Raw genomic sequence first — 17,404 nt, forward strand, 5'->3', positions numbered from 1 at the left:
TATATAACCTAATTGATTTTCAATATAAGACACAATTGATATTGTTGAAATCCTTGAAGATACATATTATGATTTTAACGGCTTCGACACTACTTTGAATTTATTTGAATTTTAAAATTTTGTCTTTAACTGTCGTTTTTACTTTGTCTTTCTAGTCGTATGAAAATTCCTGTACAATGATCCGGTGTCATTGGCTTTTTGTTGAAGAATAGATGTGCCGATATTCTGAGTTTAGTAGATAGCTGACGGCTTTGATGACTCTGAAAACATATGTTTTCCAACGTAAAAAAAAACACTTTTTAACTTCACAATTTTGTTCATTTTTCCTTTTGATGTCTGTTTGTTATATAGTCTCGTTAATTACAGGCCAAATATGACATTATTGAGGTCAAAGGAAGGATTCAAAATAGGATTTGTGTCACACAATCTAATGTATTTAAAGAAATTGTTGACTTTACTGGTTTCAACACTGAAAAAAAAGTAAAAATTAATTTTTGATTTATGTCATGTTTTACGTTCTCGTTGTAGACATAAGACATATTTTGGATAAATGCAATTCTCAAGGGCTTCTTTTGGAAGAATATACAAACCTTATTAGTTATTTCGTTCTGTAAATAAGGGCGTTCATGTCTTTGGAAATATCTTTTTACGAAAAAAAATTAAACTGTTACTCATTTTTCATTTTTTTCAATTTTCTACTTGTTACCTAGCTTCATTAATGAGAGGTCACATAATACATTATCGATGGTTGCAGAAAATGCGATTGAACACATTTTGATGGCCATAGTATGGTTTTACGGTTTCAAAAGCGTTTTCTGCCAAGTTTCCTTTGATTTTTTGTTTGTTGTCTATTTGTTGTTCTTTTTGTAACCGCATAAAAAATTGAATACAGGCAGTTCTTATTTGCTTCTATAGAAGCTTTGGTAATCGTACACATATGGGATATTTTAGTTGATTTCTAACGAATTTTTTACTTCGAAATTTATTGTTTAAAAAAAAACAAACCATTTTTTCAACTTTACTGTTTTTGCTCTTTATTGTCTAATTGTTACCAAGTCTTTTTATTTACTAATCCATTGTTTTTCCTGGTGAATTACAAGTTATTTTGTTTAGTATCTGTTTTATCTGACGCTATTTTGACTTTGTTATTAAGTTTTTGTTTTTTAAAACGGACATGAAGTTTTTGATGAAATTAATTTTTGTTGTTGTTGTTGTTTGATTCTGCTGTTCGTCTTGACTCGCTTTCTTAATATTTGCACATCTCATCACTCTAATGCGCCATTTTTACTCCACCACAGTTATTTGCATTGGAGACTTTCTTTTCGTTGATACACCAATTTTTTTTAAAATACTTGAATTTTTGGGATTTTCTATGTTCCTCCTTTGGTAGACAATCAAGCCAAAATTGTGGATGAGCGGGGTAGGAACCTTATGTGCGACCGCACATTGCAGAGTCGCTTTGTTATGGATTATGCAATCATGTAGAAGTTTGGAACTATTTAAATCACGGCTCGCTAGAACAATTAAGTTGTTGAATTGGGTAACGAGTACTTACTACTTAAATTTTGGCAATAATGTTTCAAGCTAAATGATTGTTCAAAATATTGGACCATGTATACTATATCCACTAATACAAGTGACATATCTTGGATCCGTTTGTGCCCCCAGTATGTTATGCATCCCTCAGTTACAGAGCAGATATCGTTACATAGTAAATTATTATGTAAAAATATGACACGTGCGTTGGAGGGGTGTGCAAATAATATGCACCCACTAATCGGGCACAAAAGGAAATTGTCTCCTTTGTCCAAAGTTAGCGTTTAGTTGTTCATCGTGAATAACAGTTTCGTTTTATGAGAATAAGTGATGAAGTCTTGTCTCTGTTGCACACGAAAGGCCAAAGAATTACTAAAATTAGCAAATGTGACTTTTTCTACCTATTGTCCGACTTCTAGAATAAAAGATGTTAATTCTCGATGTTAATTTGTTGCGGTTAGAAACTACGTTTTCTCTTAGATTGTCCGTGGCTTAAGCATTTGAAGATCAAACAAGTTGAAAACACAACGCCTACAAAAATATTTGAAGTCGGTGTCAGTTGGATCTATGAAAAATGGAACCTAACTGATTCGCATTACTTAGGTATCCTCACTAAGCAAGGTTTATTACCAGTTGGGTATAAATTGCTCATGTTGGATCGAAATCTCCTTGAAAAACACCAGTTGGACATCGAGGCAACAAATTTCTAGACTGGGACTGAAACGAAAGGTTTTGTAATCAAACTTTTTCGGACTGGGAGCAAATGTGATTTCTGGCCCCCTGTTCTTCTAAATACTCAATTTTTGTTCGCCTTCTTACACTACACCGTTTATTAAAACATGAACATCATTAGACTTTTTAAAATTCAACTGATAGCGCTATATCTAGTTATAATACTTTTCGGATTACGAATGCCTTTTTACATATTTAATTTTTAGATATCAAAAAATCTTTCTTAAATATAAATTTGTAGAATCATTTTTCAACTTGATAAGTCACTGAGTTCACAGCATCGGTAAAAGATTTGAAAATTTGGTGAAAAGTCAGAATGGACTTCAGCGCGAAAAGAAGCTTGAAAGTGATCATCAGTTCAAAAACAGAGTTCACTTATTAATAGATCAAAGTGATCGCATGTGTTGGTTTATAGCTATGAGGTCGGCTGTCGGGGGATGGGGTTGTTGAAGGGTACCAGAACCGCCAACTTCTCCCGTCGCTCCAATCGCAGCACCAGTTGCGGACAGACCACATCTGTTGGCAGCCACTGAAGCCGAGGAAGCTGACGTCATAGCAAAATAGGAGTCGTAGAAGGAAGCCGTCGCTGTAGTCGGCGATGAGCAAGGTGGGGATCGGGAACCACCCCCACCAGTTATGTCCTGAATTGCAAGATCTGAAGTATTCACGTTGGATCCGGCAATGTTGTTTACTGCTGATGCCGGGTTCAAGTTGGATACCATTGCAGCGCTTCCGGGAGATACCGATGATGGGCAAAGACCATTTGCAAGGTTCCCAATGAACGCGGCGCTCGATGGATGTCCGTACATGTTGCGGGTAGCCGACGCTGCGGGGTGCTCAAAACCCATTCCCGCAGTTCCGGTTCCTGGCGGGTTGCAGTGGTATCCACCATAAAATGGGGTGGCGTAAGCAGCAGCCGCCGCGGCAGCAGGTAGCGTCGAGTAAAAGTTGTTAGCTAGAACTTGGAATTGATGGTTGAAACCGGCGGCTGCCGAGAAACCCAAAGAATGAGTTGCACCTCCGTATGGCAACTTATTTGCGCCGATACCTCCCCCAACCGCTCCAGGCGTTGCCATGCCCATTTGTGCACCCACACAGTCTACCAATTGTTGGGCGCCAGGTGGGGTGGTAGAGTGGGCCAGAGCCAGAGCATGTGGATGTGAATGTGGGTTACCCGAATGAGGGTGCGAATGTGGATGAGCAGCCGGATTGTGTTGCAACTGTTTTTGACTTCGCAGTTTTTCCTCTCTGCGCCATTTTGCTCTCCGGTTTGAAAACCAGACCTGGATTCTGGCTTCCGGGAGACTGATTTTGGATGCGAGGCGTTCTCGTGCAAATACGTCGGGATAGTGGGTCACTTCAAACTCTAAACAGGAATATTATTTGTTTGGGGTCTATCCACGGATCGAGTTGAATTTGGAAATGAAAGCAACATTCAAAATATCAGAAGTGAATGACAACTCAACGATAAAATTCTAAAAAACAACGTTGAAATAAATGTCAATATAAAAAGATAAATGTAGCTTTGAGACTTAATTTTTTGCACTTTTGTGTCTCAAACTATTACAAATACTAACTTTTGATTGATTTGTTTATTGTAAGCCAAGCGTCTAACATAAAAAGTACACATACGTTTTTCTAAAGCTTCAATTTGCTCTGGCGTGAACGATGTCCTGTTGCGTTGTAGCTTCCTTTTTAGCTGCATTCTAGCTTCCTCAGACGCAGCCATTGCGAGAACTCCGCTTCTATCCGGATCACAGAGGTCATCTTTGACTCTCAAATCACTTCCTTTGTCATGACTACCGGGAAACCCTCCTTGAACTGCCACATGAGCAGCGGCTGCTGCGATTGCGATGTACTGGGATCCAGGTGAAATATTGTACGAGTAAAACGCAGATGGTGAAGTCATGCCAGTAGATGCAGAACCCGGAACCCCTTTGAGGTTTCCAGGACCCCCAGCTGTACCCCAGGGTGCATTGGACAACGGGGAGTGTCCCTGGTTGCCACTAGGTCTGCCAGATCCATAATGGGCCATGATTTTGTATGACGATGTGGAATCCGCATCTTCTTGGTTTCCATTGGAGTGGTTCACAGATGTTGGTTGGGCTGATTGACTTCCGGGTGATGTGGCACCCGAGTGTCCTCCACTCTTGTTGTCTCCACTTGAGAGATTCCTCAGCACGCGGTTGATTGACGAGACACTGGGAACCGTGTCCTCTTTGCACACCTGAAAATTCCAAGTAAATTTTGATCTATGTCGATCAACTCCGTTTGGCGTAATTTTTGCTAATTCAATCTTTGAGCTCAGTTTTTTTTTAAGAAAATGTTACTATATCGCATGGTATTAAAAATTTTTACAAAATTGCGCGCATTATCTGTTAAATTATTACCAAAATTGTGATCACAATGAAAAGGAAAACTATGGAAGGAGGAAGAGCAAATTCTCAAAGTGTGCCTCTATCCACTTATTACACCCCTTTAGTCAGTGATCAGTAAGACCTGGAGATCCACAACCTGAACACCCCCCCCCCCCTCTTGAAGTATTGATTCTGGTTGTACTAACATTGTCCTGGAGGAGTCTGTCTCTGATCTCCCATGCAAAAATGGAAGCACATTCTGTCTTGTAGTCTGCTATCTTGCTCACCACTTCACTCGTCGCCACTCTGGGCTTACTGCCCCCTATCGCCTTCGGCTTGATCGTACCCGTCTCGTAGTACCTACAGATACAAACAAACTATCTCAATGATCCAAAAAGCTAAAACGTAAAACCTATTTGTAAAAGTATATTAGCTGAAACTGCACGTAATAAGCCCGGAGATCGAGAACTTTATCATAAATGTCATTGACGTTACCTTCCGAGTATTTTGGACACACATCCGTTTGAGACCTGGAGCAGTCTGGAAATGTCGCATGGTCTGGCTCCACTGTGTGCCAACTCCACTATCTTGCTCCTGGTGCTCTCTGGCAGTGGCCTCCCATTCACATACACCCCTCCCAGCTGGTTTACACCGCTGTGACCTAACAAAACAACACAACAATCACCCACATATTAATTTATGTATGAAAACTTATCAATTTATTCTGAATACAATTGTGTTAAAAAAATTGTCTGCCTCAAATAATACCAAGGCGTTTAATTGTTGATTAAAATTTCGGGGAAAAATTTATTAGAGGAATTCAATTTAAGACTTGAAAACTTTTAATAGGTTTGGAAGGAAATGTTTAAATTCCGTTAAATTTTTTAAGAATTTCATTTGTTTGAAAATTTTTGTGTGCATTCGTTTTGCATGAAGTACTTTCTGTGTGCGTTCTTTATGCTATACAAAATTTGAGCATACAAAAGTTGCATTTTTATTCTTTTTTGTATATGTAAGAAACTACAAGTAGTTTGATAATCATAATTTTTATTTCATTTAATAGCCGCAATTTAATTAATCACAATTTCTTTTCATTTATTAACATGTTAATTTTTTCATCAATTAAAGATTTTATACTTTATGCCTTTCCATAAATTGAACAACTCGAGTCAGTATTTTTCCCTATTATCTGATCACAGCTTTAATGTTCAATAAATTAATGGAATGAGCGGTATGAACATAGCATAGGTCACAATTTTAAGGCAGAGAGATTTGGAGGCTTATTTTGTTGAGGCGATGCCGTGACGTATGCTAATAGGGAATATTGAGCAGAATAATCTCAAAGTGAGATATATTGAGCATAGATCTAGATTACTTTTTCACTGCTAAATAATAAGGCCCATAATTAGGCTATCCTATGGGCGCTCATAAGAGTGAATTACAATTACGCCGTTTTTTTTTAAATCTACGACATATTTCAACGCAATACATTGCATATTCTCTCGAAAGAAGTGAGCTGCAAAGATATAGCACGAACAATTTTTTGTTTCCAATTCTCAAATTGAAAAAAATGACAAGAAGATGAACAAAAAATGAGTTAAAATCATAGGTATTCTTGCGATGAATTTTTTGCGACAAATGATGATGTTAATGATTCATGATTAATGATTCATGATAATGATCAGAGATTTTCCGTCAATTTACTAAAATTTAGTGTGTTACTTTAATGATTAGATTGAAATTGATAGTGTTCATACTATATATGTCAGTGCACGTTATTGATTAGCATCTCTATGTGTATATGCGTGTAGGTATATGACATCTTACACATGTACGGTTGAGCTATTGAGTGAGATTAAGAAATAGAGTGTATTTGAGTGTGTCTAAAAGGGTAATTGGATCTCTTTCGAGTGATTAGGGTGGAAGTAATGAGGGAAATTAGCTGGAAACCCACTTCTGAAATGGATACAATACAACCCCACCACCCCTCCTCCTATCACCAACCCCACCTCCCCCCTCCCCTCATCCCCTTCGGCAGTTATTCCACAATCTTCCCCTATCCAAGATTATCTTCCATATGTACCATAACCTCAACCCCCCTTTTCACATCTTTTCATTCCCCGACTTCAAGATGGAGAAGGGGGCAATTTAAACCCCACTTCCGGCAAAGTTACCCGACCAAAATCCTGGATAGGTCCCTGCTACTCGCGTGGAAAGTATGCAACCCAATCTGCCTTTTCCGGGTTTATACAGAGTGCGTAAAATCTAGATCTTTCACAGTACATGATGTGATCTAAATTTAACAGCGTAGGGGTTACAAATCAATCATTACGTTTGTATAATTCCGTTAAATAGTTTCAATTTAATGCTCAAAACTGTGCCTTTAATTTTTTATAATCTTTCTCTTAAAAAACCCCGTTTTCAAAGATATTTTTGGAAAACTGATTAACCTGAAAAAAAAAACAATAAACCAAAGAATTTACAGGGCAGTTGTAATTTAATAGCTTAAGAAACTTAACTGCATTCGTGCTTTATGTTTTTTGTGGTTAATAATTAATTGCGCTTCATCTATTATAATGATGAATTTAAAAACACATGAATAGTCAAATTGCAATCAGACGTATAAAGCTAATCATGACTTCAGTAATTTATTAAATACTAAATATCAGTTATGCTATGAACTTTGATTTTATTCTGAGAGCAATAAAACCGCAAAAAAACAAATTTATGCTTCTCAAAAAACGGTATGCGACGGCGAAAAGTTGGTTATTCAAAAACTAACCTCATTGCTCGATTATTTCTTCTGCATTATAATGTGCACTATCTGTTCTACAAATTCCGAGAAAATTTTTTTAGATCACGAATTTGTGATAGCTGAAATTTTGCAGCTTAAGAATAGAGCGTCACAATTTGTTCTTCGTAAATTAGGTTGAAGAAATGCTGATTAGCAGATGCACAAACTTTATGACAGCAGTGACTTTTTGAGAGCATTTGATTTGGAGCAAGAAAAATTTTATGACCAACAGGTCTCTTCATTTTATAATGCTATCTATTTTTTTAGGTGTCCTCTTCTTTAACAAAATCTGGCGTTCGATCGAGTGATTTGGTTTAGCAAGATGTATCTCAAGCTCTTAAGCTAACAAATTGTCTCCATGAAAAAAACTTTTTGTTGAGTTATGGACTGTCGCGGGCGGATTGAAAAACGTTTTGAATTAAGTAAAATGAATTAACTTCTCAAAAATGAGGGAATAATATAACGATATTTTTCAGAAGAATTTAGAAAACTACAGTAGAGATCTGAATAATAGATGGCGATTTGAATATAGAAAAGAAAAAGGTCTCAAAAATCAGCTGTATTTATATCCATTATCAGTGCGAAAAAGTTAAGATACAATTCTAATCATTTTACCATGATTTATAGCGGGGTTAGTTACGGTTACCAAATATTGTTTGCTTCCACAATTCCCCCAGAAATCATTCGCAGGGGATACCGTAAATAGTATGCATTTGCACTTTTCTAAGAACTCGTTCTCTTTTCCGGTGATATCATGATCATTAAATACATACTGGGCAGATTTGACATCAGATAATTGCACTCTTTTAATATTTACCTAGATTCATCAATTTGAACCAAATATTGATTATTAGCACCGTTTCTTAAAAATTCATTTATAACAATTTCGTGACTTAAATCTTGCTCTTCGTGATTCGAACTAAACTCTTCGTGCCTTAGTCTGATAATACTGGTAAGTTAAACTGTCTGATATTTTTAACTGTTTAAGGCTTTTGTTTGAATCGAAATTCTAACAGTTTTTCTGCCCTGCAACTACAAAAATGTAAGTTTGATACGAACAGTAAGCTGCATTTGTTAAAAGTTCTCTTAATAACTGGAGTTCGGGCCAATACTGATTTTCATCGAGTGTGTGCTTTTTTAACTTTTGAAACATCAAACAACTGCTACTAGAGTATTTTGTTAAACAGGTAATTAGTTTCTGTACGCAAGAAGTTTGCTCCTCATCATCCACAATGATCTACTACAGGCCGAAAATTTTTAAAGGTTCTCTTAACACTTTAGTGTAATAATTTTGCTTTCTTTTGTTGTTGATTGTTTGTTCTGGGGACGTGATAGCGGAAAGGAATGTTTTGGCTCGTTTGTAAATATTTATTGTCAACTGGCATCAGGGGTTTTTTTCCTAGGAATTTTTTCGTTTTCAAAAAACGTGCTTATCGCGATTTGATGACTAAAATTGTATTGACTAACCAAAGCTGAAATAGATTGAAAAAAAAAGAATATGTGCAAAATCTATGAAATATTGATGAGTGTTAGGTACTGAGCATAGGATGAGGTGGGGTGATGTTGATGATGATGTCGATTAAGTTGAGGGAAGTTTGGATTGTGGCGGGAATGGAAGAGGGGGGCTAATCTGTCTCCTTTACGACCTGTTGCCCTCTGTCTAATTGATAACGTTTATGATTATTGAGCGTAATAACTAGCCGCATACATAAATAATAACTGCTTTTATTTCGCTCCCCTCACCCCTCTATATCATTATCATATACACACTCACACACATACACACACTCATACACATCCGACCCCCCATCCCCTCCCCACACTCACTCGTAGAAATATTTATTGTAATGTATATGTATGTAAGTGTATGTCGGGGTATCTCTGATAAGGCATACTGCTCCAACTGATTAAATGCGAAACTTTGAGCAGAAAAGAAGTTAATAAAGTTGAGAGCGGTTTCAATAAAAAGTCTCCCGAACTATAAAACCACTTTTATGGTTCACTTATCTCCAAAAGAGAATTCTTCAATGAGCTTTTTTTCGTCAGTTTTGATGAAAATGGAAATTGCCTCGAAACTCTAATTTTCTGTTTCTAATATTTTAATCCAGAGTTTTCTGTGTGATTATATGTCGAGAAATGGAAAAATTGGTTATGAAAAAAAAATTGGTTCTGAATTTTTGAAATTGAAAAAAATTGAAATCACTTTTAGGGCATTTGAGAAGACTACAGGACATTTGAGACTACCACGAACAATTAGAATGAAAATATTATTTCAAACTTGTAAACTGAAACCAGCTGCTAATAAAAACAAATTTTCTTGTTACAAAACCAGTTGCTGCTGTAATATTGTATGGAATTGTGACTGGAGTTAAATACTATAATGGTACCATAAAATTATTTTTTTTAAAAAAAATGTCTATCATTGAGAAATAAAATACCAAGAGTTGGTATTAAAATGCAGCTTGCTAATTTCGACATAACTTTTGCAAAGTTTGGTCAAATTATAACTTTCTGATGAAAATGGAAAATGATGTTTATATAAATCAAAATTGATATTTAGAAAACGTTTAGACCAACTTCGTGCAGCTTTTGCGAAATCTATTTATCTTTGTGTTCAAGTGTGCGTATCCATATTTTTGTTTCTGTTTTTTTTCAGGATTGCGAGTCTGGGCTAATTGACATGCGGGCTGGCTATTCCAAATGGGAAAATGCCATTCCCTCTTTTGTTACTGAAGTCACACAACTGCCGGCCATTACTAACTAATTCACTAGTTATAGCTAGATGTGCTAACTAGTTAGTTATAACTAGTTAAACAACAGCCGCCCAGGGCAGACACATTATCTCATGCTCAATTCAGCTAACAGCAACATAGCTGTCTGCCATAGAATGTCATTTTATGTCTATTAGCAAGCCCAACTGCAACTGTTTCATATCCAAAGTGATGTCTACAAAACAAAGCCGAACAAAACTGTGGACTTCTGAAATTTTTGCAAAAAAATTTAAGAAATTGGCTTCTCTCTTATCAGAATTATGCTCCCACCCCCCCCCCCCCCTGAGTAAACTGTGACCGTCTATGATTATGTTTTTAAACACTTAAACTGGCATGCATCAGGCCAGTAGTGTACAGCAATATTTGGTTTCAGACAAAAAGTTATTACAGAAAGCCCTTACATAACTATACGAAAAGGCATGTTGGCAGAAAATTTAGATTATAACAAAAAAATAGACTATGATGGATCATCAATTTCACTATCAATTATATTTTATGGTAATACTGCGTCTACCAAAACAGTAAACCTTCAGTTAACATGGCTGATTAAACTAAAAATGATTAAAACTAAAAAAGATCTCAGATGATGAAAAATTATTGTTTACAATGTTAGCATCCAAAACGTCCAAAAGTATTACAGAAAAAGATAGTTCTATGAAAAAGACTTTGTTTTCAACAATAATTAAAAAAAAAACAGAAAGAATGGTCTTTGAAAAACGTTGGCTTTCATTCTATTTTCGCAGATTTAAAACATTTTCTTTACAGTTGTATCAGTAAAAACTAAATATATAATTATATCTAAACATGAACATAACGTAATCTGTCAAAATCAATAATTAACCCGCATCATTGTAACATAGTAAATCAGTGCTGAATCATAGTATTTCTCAGTCTGTTTTTTACTATGACCAAATTATAATCAAGTCTTTTTTCCCTGCTCAGACAGAAAATCGACATAAAATTTAATCCTTTTTGAAATAACTATGACCAATTTTAGTATGAATTCTGTAGTTTTCCTGTTTAGAATAGTTATCAATCCTTCGAAATAACTATTCAGAACAATCAAAATTCTGAAAACAGACAATTCAGGGAGAAAAAGCCTAGATACGCTCTTTTGAAAAAAAGTTATATAGCAGCCTTCAGTCAGAAAAGAAGATAATGAAATGAGCATGGAAATGAAGAAATCCATTTAAATTTTATTTAAGGACGAAGAACTATTCAAATAGATTTCATTGCATTACATATCTCGTAATATAAGCAAATTTTAAGTTATCTGGGTCACATTTTGCATGTCATCAGACATCCTTTATGTAAACAAAGGTAAATAAACAAGGAGGCTCGGTAATGTGCGTTCGCACATAAGGTTCCGATCCCGCTCATCTACAATTTTGGCATATTTGTCTACCAAATGACGAACATATAGAAAACCCCAAAAATTCAAGTATTTTTCAAAAAAATGGCGTATGAACGAAAAGATAGCCTCCAAAGCAAATACCTCAGTGGAGTAAAAACTGATGCCTTAGACTCATGAAAGTTGCCAATTTTAAGAAAGCGAGTCAAGACGAACAGCAAAATCAAACAACAACAAACATTAGCTAATTACATCAAAAAATTTTTCTCCGGCTCAAAAAACAAAAATTAATAACAAAGTCAAAAAAGCGTCATATAAATTTGAAATTAAACAAAATAAATTGCAATGAACCAGAAAAGATATGGGACCAGTCCATAATGCGGCTTGGTAACAATTAGACAATAAAGAACAGAAAAAGTAAGTTTGAAAAATTCGCTTAATTTTTTTAAAAGCAATTATTCACAAAGTAATGAAAACCATTAGAAATCAACTATAATATCCCATATGTTTACGATTACCAGTGTTTTTGAAGATGGGAAATAAGAACTGAGGGTATTCAATTTTTATGCGCTTACAAAGAGAACAACAAATAGACAACAAACAAAAAATCAGTTAATTTTGCCAGAAAACGCTTTCTAAGCCGAAGAGCCATACTTTGGCCCTCAAAATATGTTCGATTTCACCATCTCTGAACACTGATAACGTATTATTTGACTTCTCATTAATGAAACCAGGTAACAAGTAAACAAAAAAGAGAGAGGCAAAAATAAATAATACTTGTTTTTTTTTTCTAAAAAAGATTACTTCCAAAGACATGAAAGCCATTGATTACGAATTAAATAATTATATAGGTTCGTTTATGCATCCAGAAGAAGCCTTTGAGACCTGCATTTATCCAGAAAAAATCTTGCATCTACCAAAAGAACGTAAAATATGACAAAAATCAAAAATTATTTACTTTTTTGTGAAAAACCCTTGTCGAAGCCAGTAAAGTCATAATGAATTTTTCAAAAACAATAAATTTTGTGAGACCAATTCCTTTGACAACTTTTTTTAACAATAATTTTGTCATAAGTTTTTTTTTGGAAAGTAATTGTTTTCAATGTCATGAAAGCCTTCAGCTACCGACTAACATTGGAATATCGGCTCATCTTTTCTTCCAGGAAAAACCCAATGAAACCAGGTCATTGTGCAGGAAATTTCATACGAATAGAAAGACAAAAAACGACAGTTAAAGACAAAATTAAAAAAATCAATAAAACTCTTCGAGAAAGTATTGTCGAAGCCGTTAAAACCAGAGTCTATATCCTTAATGATTTTAATATTAACGATCCTGTTTTATTTTGAACGCCAACAATATAATATGTGAACTGTCAATAACCTGGTAATGTGACAATACTAGAAAACGTGAAAAATGGGCAATTACCTAAAAAAAAATTTGAAATCTAGTAGTATCAATGCCAGAAAACCATAACTTAAGGTGCAAAACCACAATAAAGATTGAATTTGAGCTCAATAGAAAAAAGAAGCATTCTTCCATTGCCTACACTAAGCTGCAAAATGACCGAATTAAGAGAAAAATGGAGGCAAAGTTCAATAAACCATTATTTATTTAATAATCAAATAGTTTTCAAAGTCAAAACGACCGTAATTTTTCTATTAATAAACTAGATGCCAAATTTTTGAGCTAATCAGGAAGCGAATTGGATTTATCACTAGTGAGCTTTGAATTTAAATGTTCTGTTTTTCAATTAATATATAAAGAGATCAATTTTTTTAGAAAAAAGACCGACTGATTACAATCTGATTTATTTTTGGATTGTAACAGTCCAAGATTTGTCAAAAACTAGCTCTGCTAATACTGTTCGTCCATTAAGAACACTTTATTTTTTAAATGTTATGCATATAGATTTTTTGTTAGTTAAAAAATCATAAATTAATGCTGAGTTTTTGCTAATCAAGGAGTAAAATTAGCAAACAACGGCAAAATTTTAATTGTAGAGCACTCGCAACGGAAATTGAAGTAAAGATAGCCCCCATTTGAGTCTATAAAGATTGTGTAGGTGGTGTTTGGCTGTGTACTTCCTGCAAATTTAATCAAAGTCGACTAAAGAAACTTATTTCGTGCTGTAATTGATGAAAAAGTCTGAATTTTGAGATTTTTAGCCAGAATTTCTGACGAAAATTAAATAAAGATAGCCGTCAATAATTTTTTGTCTTTTAAAACAAAAATCAACATCACGTTATTAAAAAAACTAATAAATTTTTGCAAAATTAGCGAAATTTCAGTCGAAAATCCCGGAAAATGTGAATAAAATCAACGGAGTTCACCCTATTTTCTCAAAAGTTTAAACTTCGTTAACTCCCTGTAAAAAACGAAAATCAAAAAAATTTGTTTAATTCCATATTCTACGCTGGACAAGCTTTCTAATGATATCAGACTGTACTCTCTACGATGAATATATCGATCGGCCAAAATTGTCTGAACAAAAAAAACCCATTTGAGTATATAGTTCCTCCCCCCCCCCCCCCCCTCACGAGGGGTCGGAACAATTAGTCCCAGCAAATAAATTGGGAATGTTGGAAATCGAGGCAGACTCCAACGTGGGTTTGTGTTGAAGGTGTTGGACTAGATCGAAGGGGGCCGGAGTGATTGCATTTAAAAAAAATTGATTAATGAAAAGATTTTAAAAAATAGGACAAAATGTATAAAATTGAAAGGCATTTTGTAGCAGACAGGAGAAAGAGGCGTCATGTCCTCTTACACGGTATAATATTAACTAGTTTACTAGTTATTATACTGGTCTGACAATATTATTTAACTGCAGTCGGTTGTTTTGGCGCGTAATTTCTACAAGTCTTCTGGGTTTACCCCGGAAGCCGCAAGGAATCTTGATTTTTGATGCATCGCTGCAAGATTCAAAATTTTTTCAAAAATATCAAAAGTTTCCCTGTTTTTTTGAGTGATCAGAGACAGTGTGGAACCACATTTTCAAACTAGTTTTATGAATAAAAATTACCTTCTTTTTACACTGTTCAAAACATTCACAAGATTCAAAAATGCCAATAAATTTCTCCGTAGACTCACGAAGACAATAACAGGAGGGTCGTTGTCGGGGAAAACTTTTGGAGGTTGTTTCTTTCGAAAAATAACGGAAATAATTAATGTGAGGAAAAACAAGGAAGGGTTGCTGTATTTTGGGAGCTCAATGTTCGAAGTGATAAATACTTGAAATGATAAAGTAATTAATTACAAGCTATGATATCTTAAGTTATTTTTTGTGTATATCATGTTCCTTTTAATCCAATCAGTTTGTTTTAGGTGCTTGTCAAATTTTCCCAAAAAATTAACCTGGAATTTGTTCAGCTTTTTAAGGCATTAAAGGATATGATATGAATAATATTCTTTAAAACTTCTTGGTTCCAATCTGAAACAAAACAAATTGGCGAAAGCAGTCATTTGAGTCGCAAACTGATAGATATTTTAAATTTCTATTCGTCTCTTTTTAAAACGTGCTGTATTTCATTGCTTTTTGTGCTACAAAGATGGTTTCAATTGAAAAAAGACGTTGCTTTTTATATTTATTTAAAACTGACTAGCGTACAATTTCTATGAAGCAGCGTAAAGCCCGGATGATGTTGAATGGCTTTAAACGCCCATTTGGGCTTTATTTTCTGTGTTATTGTCTTCGTGAGTATATGGAGAGATTTTTCAGCACCTTTGACTCTTGCAAATGTTTTAATTAAACATAATGATGTAAATAACTTTCACAATGGAACAATCATTGTGATCTCATTTTTTTCAGTTTATTTCACAAAACACTTGTTTCGGTAGGCCAGCCAACTGTCCTAGTAGATCCCTCAGTTGAGGAGTTAATTTGAAATTGTTGAGGAGGGTTTTTTTGCGGTTAATCTAAGATGGAAGCCACACCGTGATCAAGTATGTTTTCTGAACTTCTGGCAATGATGCGAAGCTAAAAAAAATATTACTTGAGGAAAGTGCAAAAAACAAAAAGGTTCAAATTTATTCTTGATATATGTTGAGAATTAAACGCCAAGCATAGAAGTGCGCCTCATAACTGCTCATTTCAAATATAATTTCTTGGAATAATACTTTTTTATAAACACTAATTGAATTGAATTCTTTTAAGAGAAGTATTTTTGCTACAAGGATGTACATATCCCGTTTAGTGTCGTAAATCACTCAATTATGGCATCGCTACAATTAAGTTTAATGGAATAGTTTTCTTAGTAATATTTAATTGCTATCTAAACAAATAATTATTTCTCATAGTTTGTAGAAAACCTTCCGCTTTCGGTTCCTATTTTATTTCTACTGTATGAAAGTAGGAACAGAATTGATTTCGTTTTCTTTATACTGAAGAGTTTTTGTGTATGCTACTTGAAAACAGATCTTCGGAATTTCGAGTGTTTCAAAGTGCTTTCATATTTAGCTGAGACCAAATACTGTTTAAAGAAAATCTGTAAAAGAAACAGAATTAAATATTGGTAAAAATGTGAAAATCATTGATATTTGAAGTCCGAAATAGTACAAAATCATATAGAACTTTATTGTGATACAGAAATCTGCCAGAACTTATTTGACTTACGACGTTTGTCACTCAAAAATGAATCTTAGCACCGAGTTTTGATAATTAGAACTTAAATGCACGCTAAAATTGTTGAAAACTTCTTGTTGAAATGTTTATTTTTGGTAAAATTTGGAACTTTTCACTCTGCTTTGCGCTAATTTTTCTATAACGTATGAATGTTATTGAGTCTAATCTGATAGAGTTACAGTTCATCAAACCGATAGTAATATTTACCTTTATGAGGCATGGTATGCATGCAGCTGCTCTTCTAAAAGGTATCCTTCTCGAAAATGTAATTTTTAATGAAGCTGTAAATGTGTAAACGAATCAGTTTAATATCGGGTTCTGCAAATTGCTGAGACTAGTAAAATTTCCGAAACCTGGATGTTTCTCTTTTTTGATACGTTTGTAAGTTTCTCCAAAAAGTTTGAAAAAGTATGGAAATGACCTAATCGAATTTTACTCCCAAGATGAAATATTTTTGAATCCAATTGTTCAATTGAGTAAGCTGATAATTTAGGCAAAGAATGATTCTCAAATTAACGTTGGTTAATTAATTTTGCCTCTTTTTTTTCTCAGTTGATTCCCTTATGGTCTTTTTTGGTTTGTTTGTTCTGGTCTAGACTAAAAGATGGAAAAAGACTCCAGTGACTGACGTATAAGTGTGTGAACAAGTAACAACTCTTCAGGTCTAGTAATTTCCAATGGAAAAGTATGACAAAATAACCCAAAAACTGTGGGTTGAAATTTCTAAAGGAAATGGGTTTGTTTTTCCAGCTGTGGATAACTATACGTATATATTCAACTATTGCCCAGCCGAGTGCAATATAATTATACAGTGCAATCACCGTTTCGTCTGGTATGGGTTTTGTATTTCTGAAAGTGTAACTAATACAATTTATTAACCGATATTAATTGTCAGCAATCGAATTTCAAAGATACATTTCTGATTTCCAACTCAATTTTTGTCCGTTTCTATGTCACTGAAGTCTTTTGGAGTAACGAAAATCGACAATCGTTATTAAGGAATAAATTTGAATGTCACGTTCGAAAAATTGCTTTTCAAGTATTTTGCGTGAATGATTTTGGAAAGAATCTTTTGAAGCAAAGATAAAAGAGCGAAAAGAATCTGTAGATGGAAAAGAATTATATTTGGAAAGAATTGATCTTTCGTGACAGAACTAATCTTCCGCCAATGACTTCTTCACAGTTTGCTCAACTAGCTATTATATTTACCCGTCTTCATATTACCCCCTGCTTTCTTTTTCACT

General features: G+C 34.5%; 6 protein-coding genes across 6 annotated transcripts in view; 2 read left to right on the forward strand and 4 right to left on the reverse strand.

Moving 5' to 3' along the window:
• LOC142349906 (uncharacterized) overlaps window positions 1-17,404 on the reverse strand; it is a 419,533-nt gene that overhangs the window by 331,217 nt on the left and 70,912 nt on the right. The window lies entirely within an intron of this gene.
• LOC142349904 (uncharacterized) overlaps window positions 1-17,404 on the reverse strand; it is a 412,979-nt gene that overhangs the window by 323,538 nt on the left and 72,037 nt on the right. The gene's annotated exons all lie outside the window — the stretch shown is intronic.
• LOC142349900 (endoplasmic reticulum-Golgi intermediate compartment protein 3-like) overlaps window positions 1-17,404 on the reverse strand; it is a 393,083-nt gene that overhangs the window by 303,645 nt on the left and 72,034 nt on the right. The window lies entirely within an intron of this gene.
• The window catches only part of LOC142349901 (endoplasmic reticulum-Golgi intermediate compartment protein 3-like), a 448,624-nt gene that overhangs the window by 217,654 nt on the left and 213,566 nt on the right, over window positions 1-17,404 (forward strand). The window lies entirely within an intron of this gene.
• LOC142349903 (uncharacterized) overlaps window positions 1-17,404 on the forward strand; it is a 471,688-nt gene that overhangs the window by 217,646 nt on the left and 236,638 nt on the right. The gene's annotated exons all lie outside the window — the stretch shown is intronic.
• Window positions 2,443-17,333, reverse strand: LOC142349613 (paired box protein Pax-6-like). Its single transcript, XM_075401296.1, has 5 exons — window positions 16,368-17,333; window positions 5,121-5,286; window positions 4,832-4,985; window positions 3,901-4,495; window positions 2,443-3,634 (listed from the first exon to the last, which is right to left on the reverse strand). The coding sequence occupies exons 1-5, from the start codon at window positions 16,387-16,389 to the stop codon at window positions 2,655-2,657; spliced, it is 1,917 nt and encodes a 638-aa protein (XP_075257411.1). The 5' UTR covers window positions 16,390-17,333; the 3' UTR covers window positions 2,443-2,654.

The sequence above is a fragment of the Convolutriloba macropyga genome, chromosome 11 (assembly GCF_964194025.1).
Source record: "Convolutriloba macropyga chromosome 11, txConMacr16.3, whole genome shotgun sequence".
NCBI classification, from domain to species: domain Eukaryota; kingdom Metazoa; phylum Xenacoelomorpha; order Acoela; family Convolutidae; genus Convolutriloba; species Convolutriloba macropyga.

Bases quoted from the DNA above. Each gene is read 5' to 3' on its own strand.
- LOC142349613 (XM_075401296.1), bottom strand. From the start codon at position 16,389: ATGCATACCATGCCTCATAAAG. The intron at 4,986-5,120 runs GTAACGTCAATG...TTGTATCTGTAG, and splicing joins GTGTCCAAAATACTCGGAAG to GTACTACGAGACGGGTACGA. The intron at 4,496-4,831 runs GTTAGTACAACC...TGGAATTTTCAG, and splicing joins ACAGACTCCTCCAGGACAAT to GTGTGCAAAGAGGACACGGT.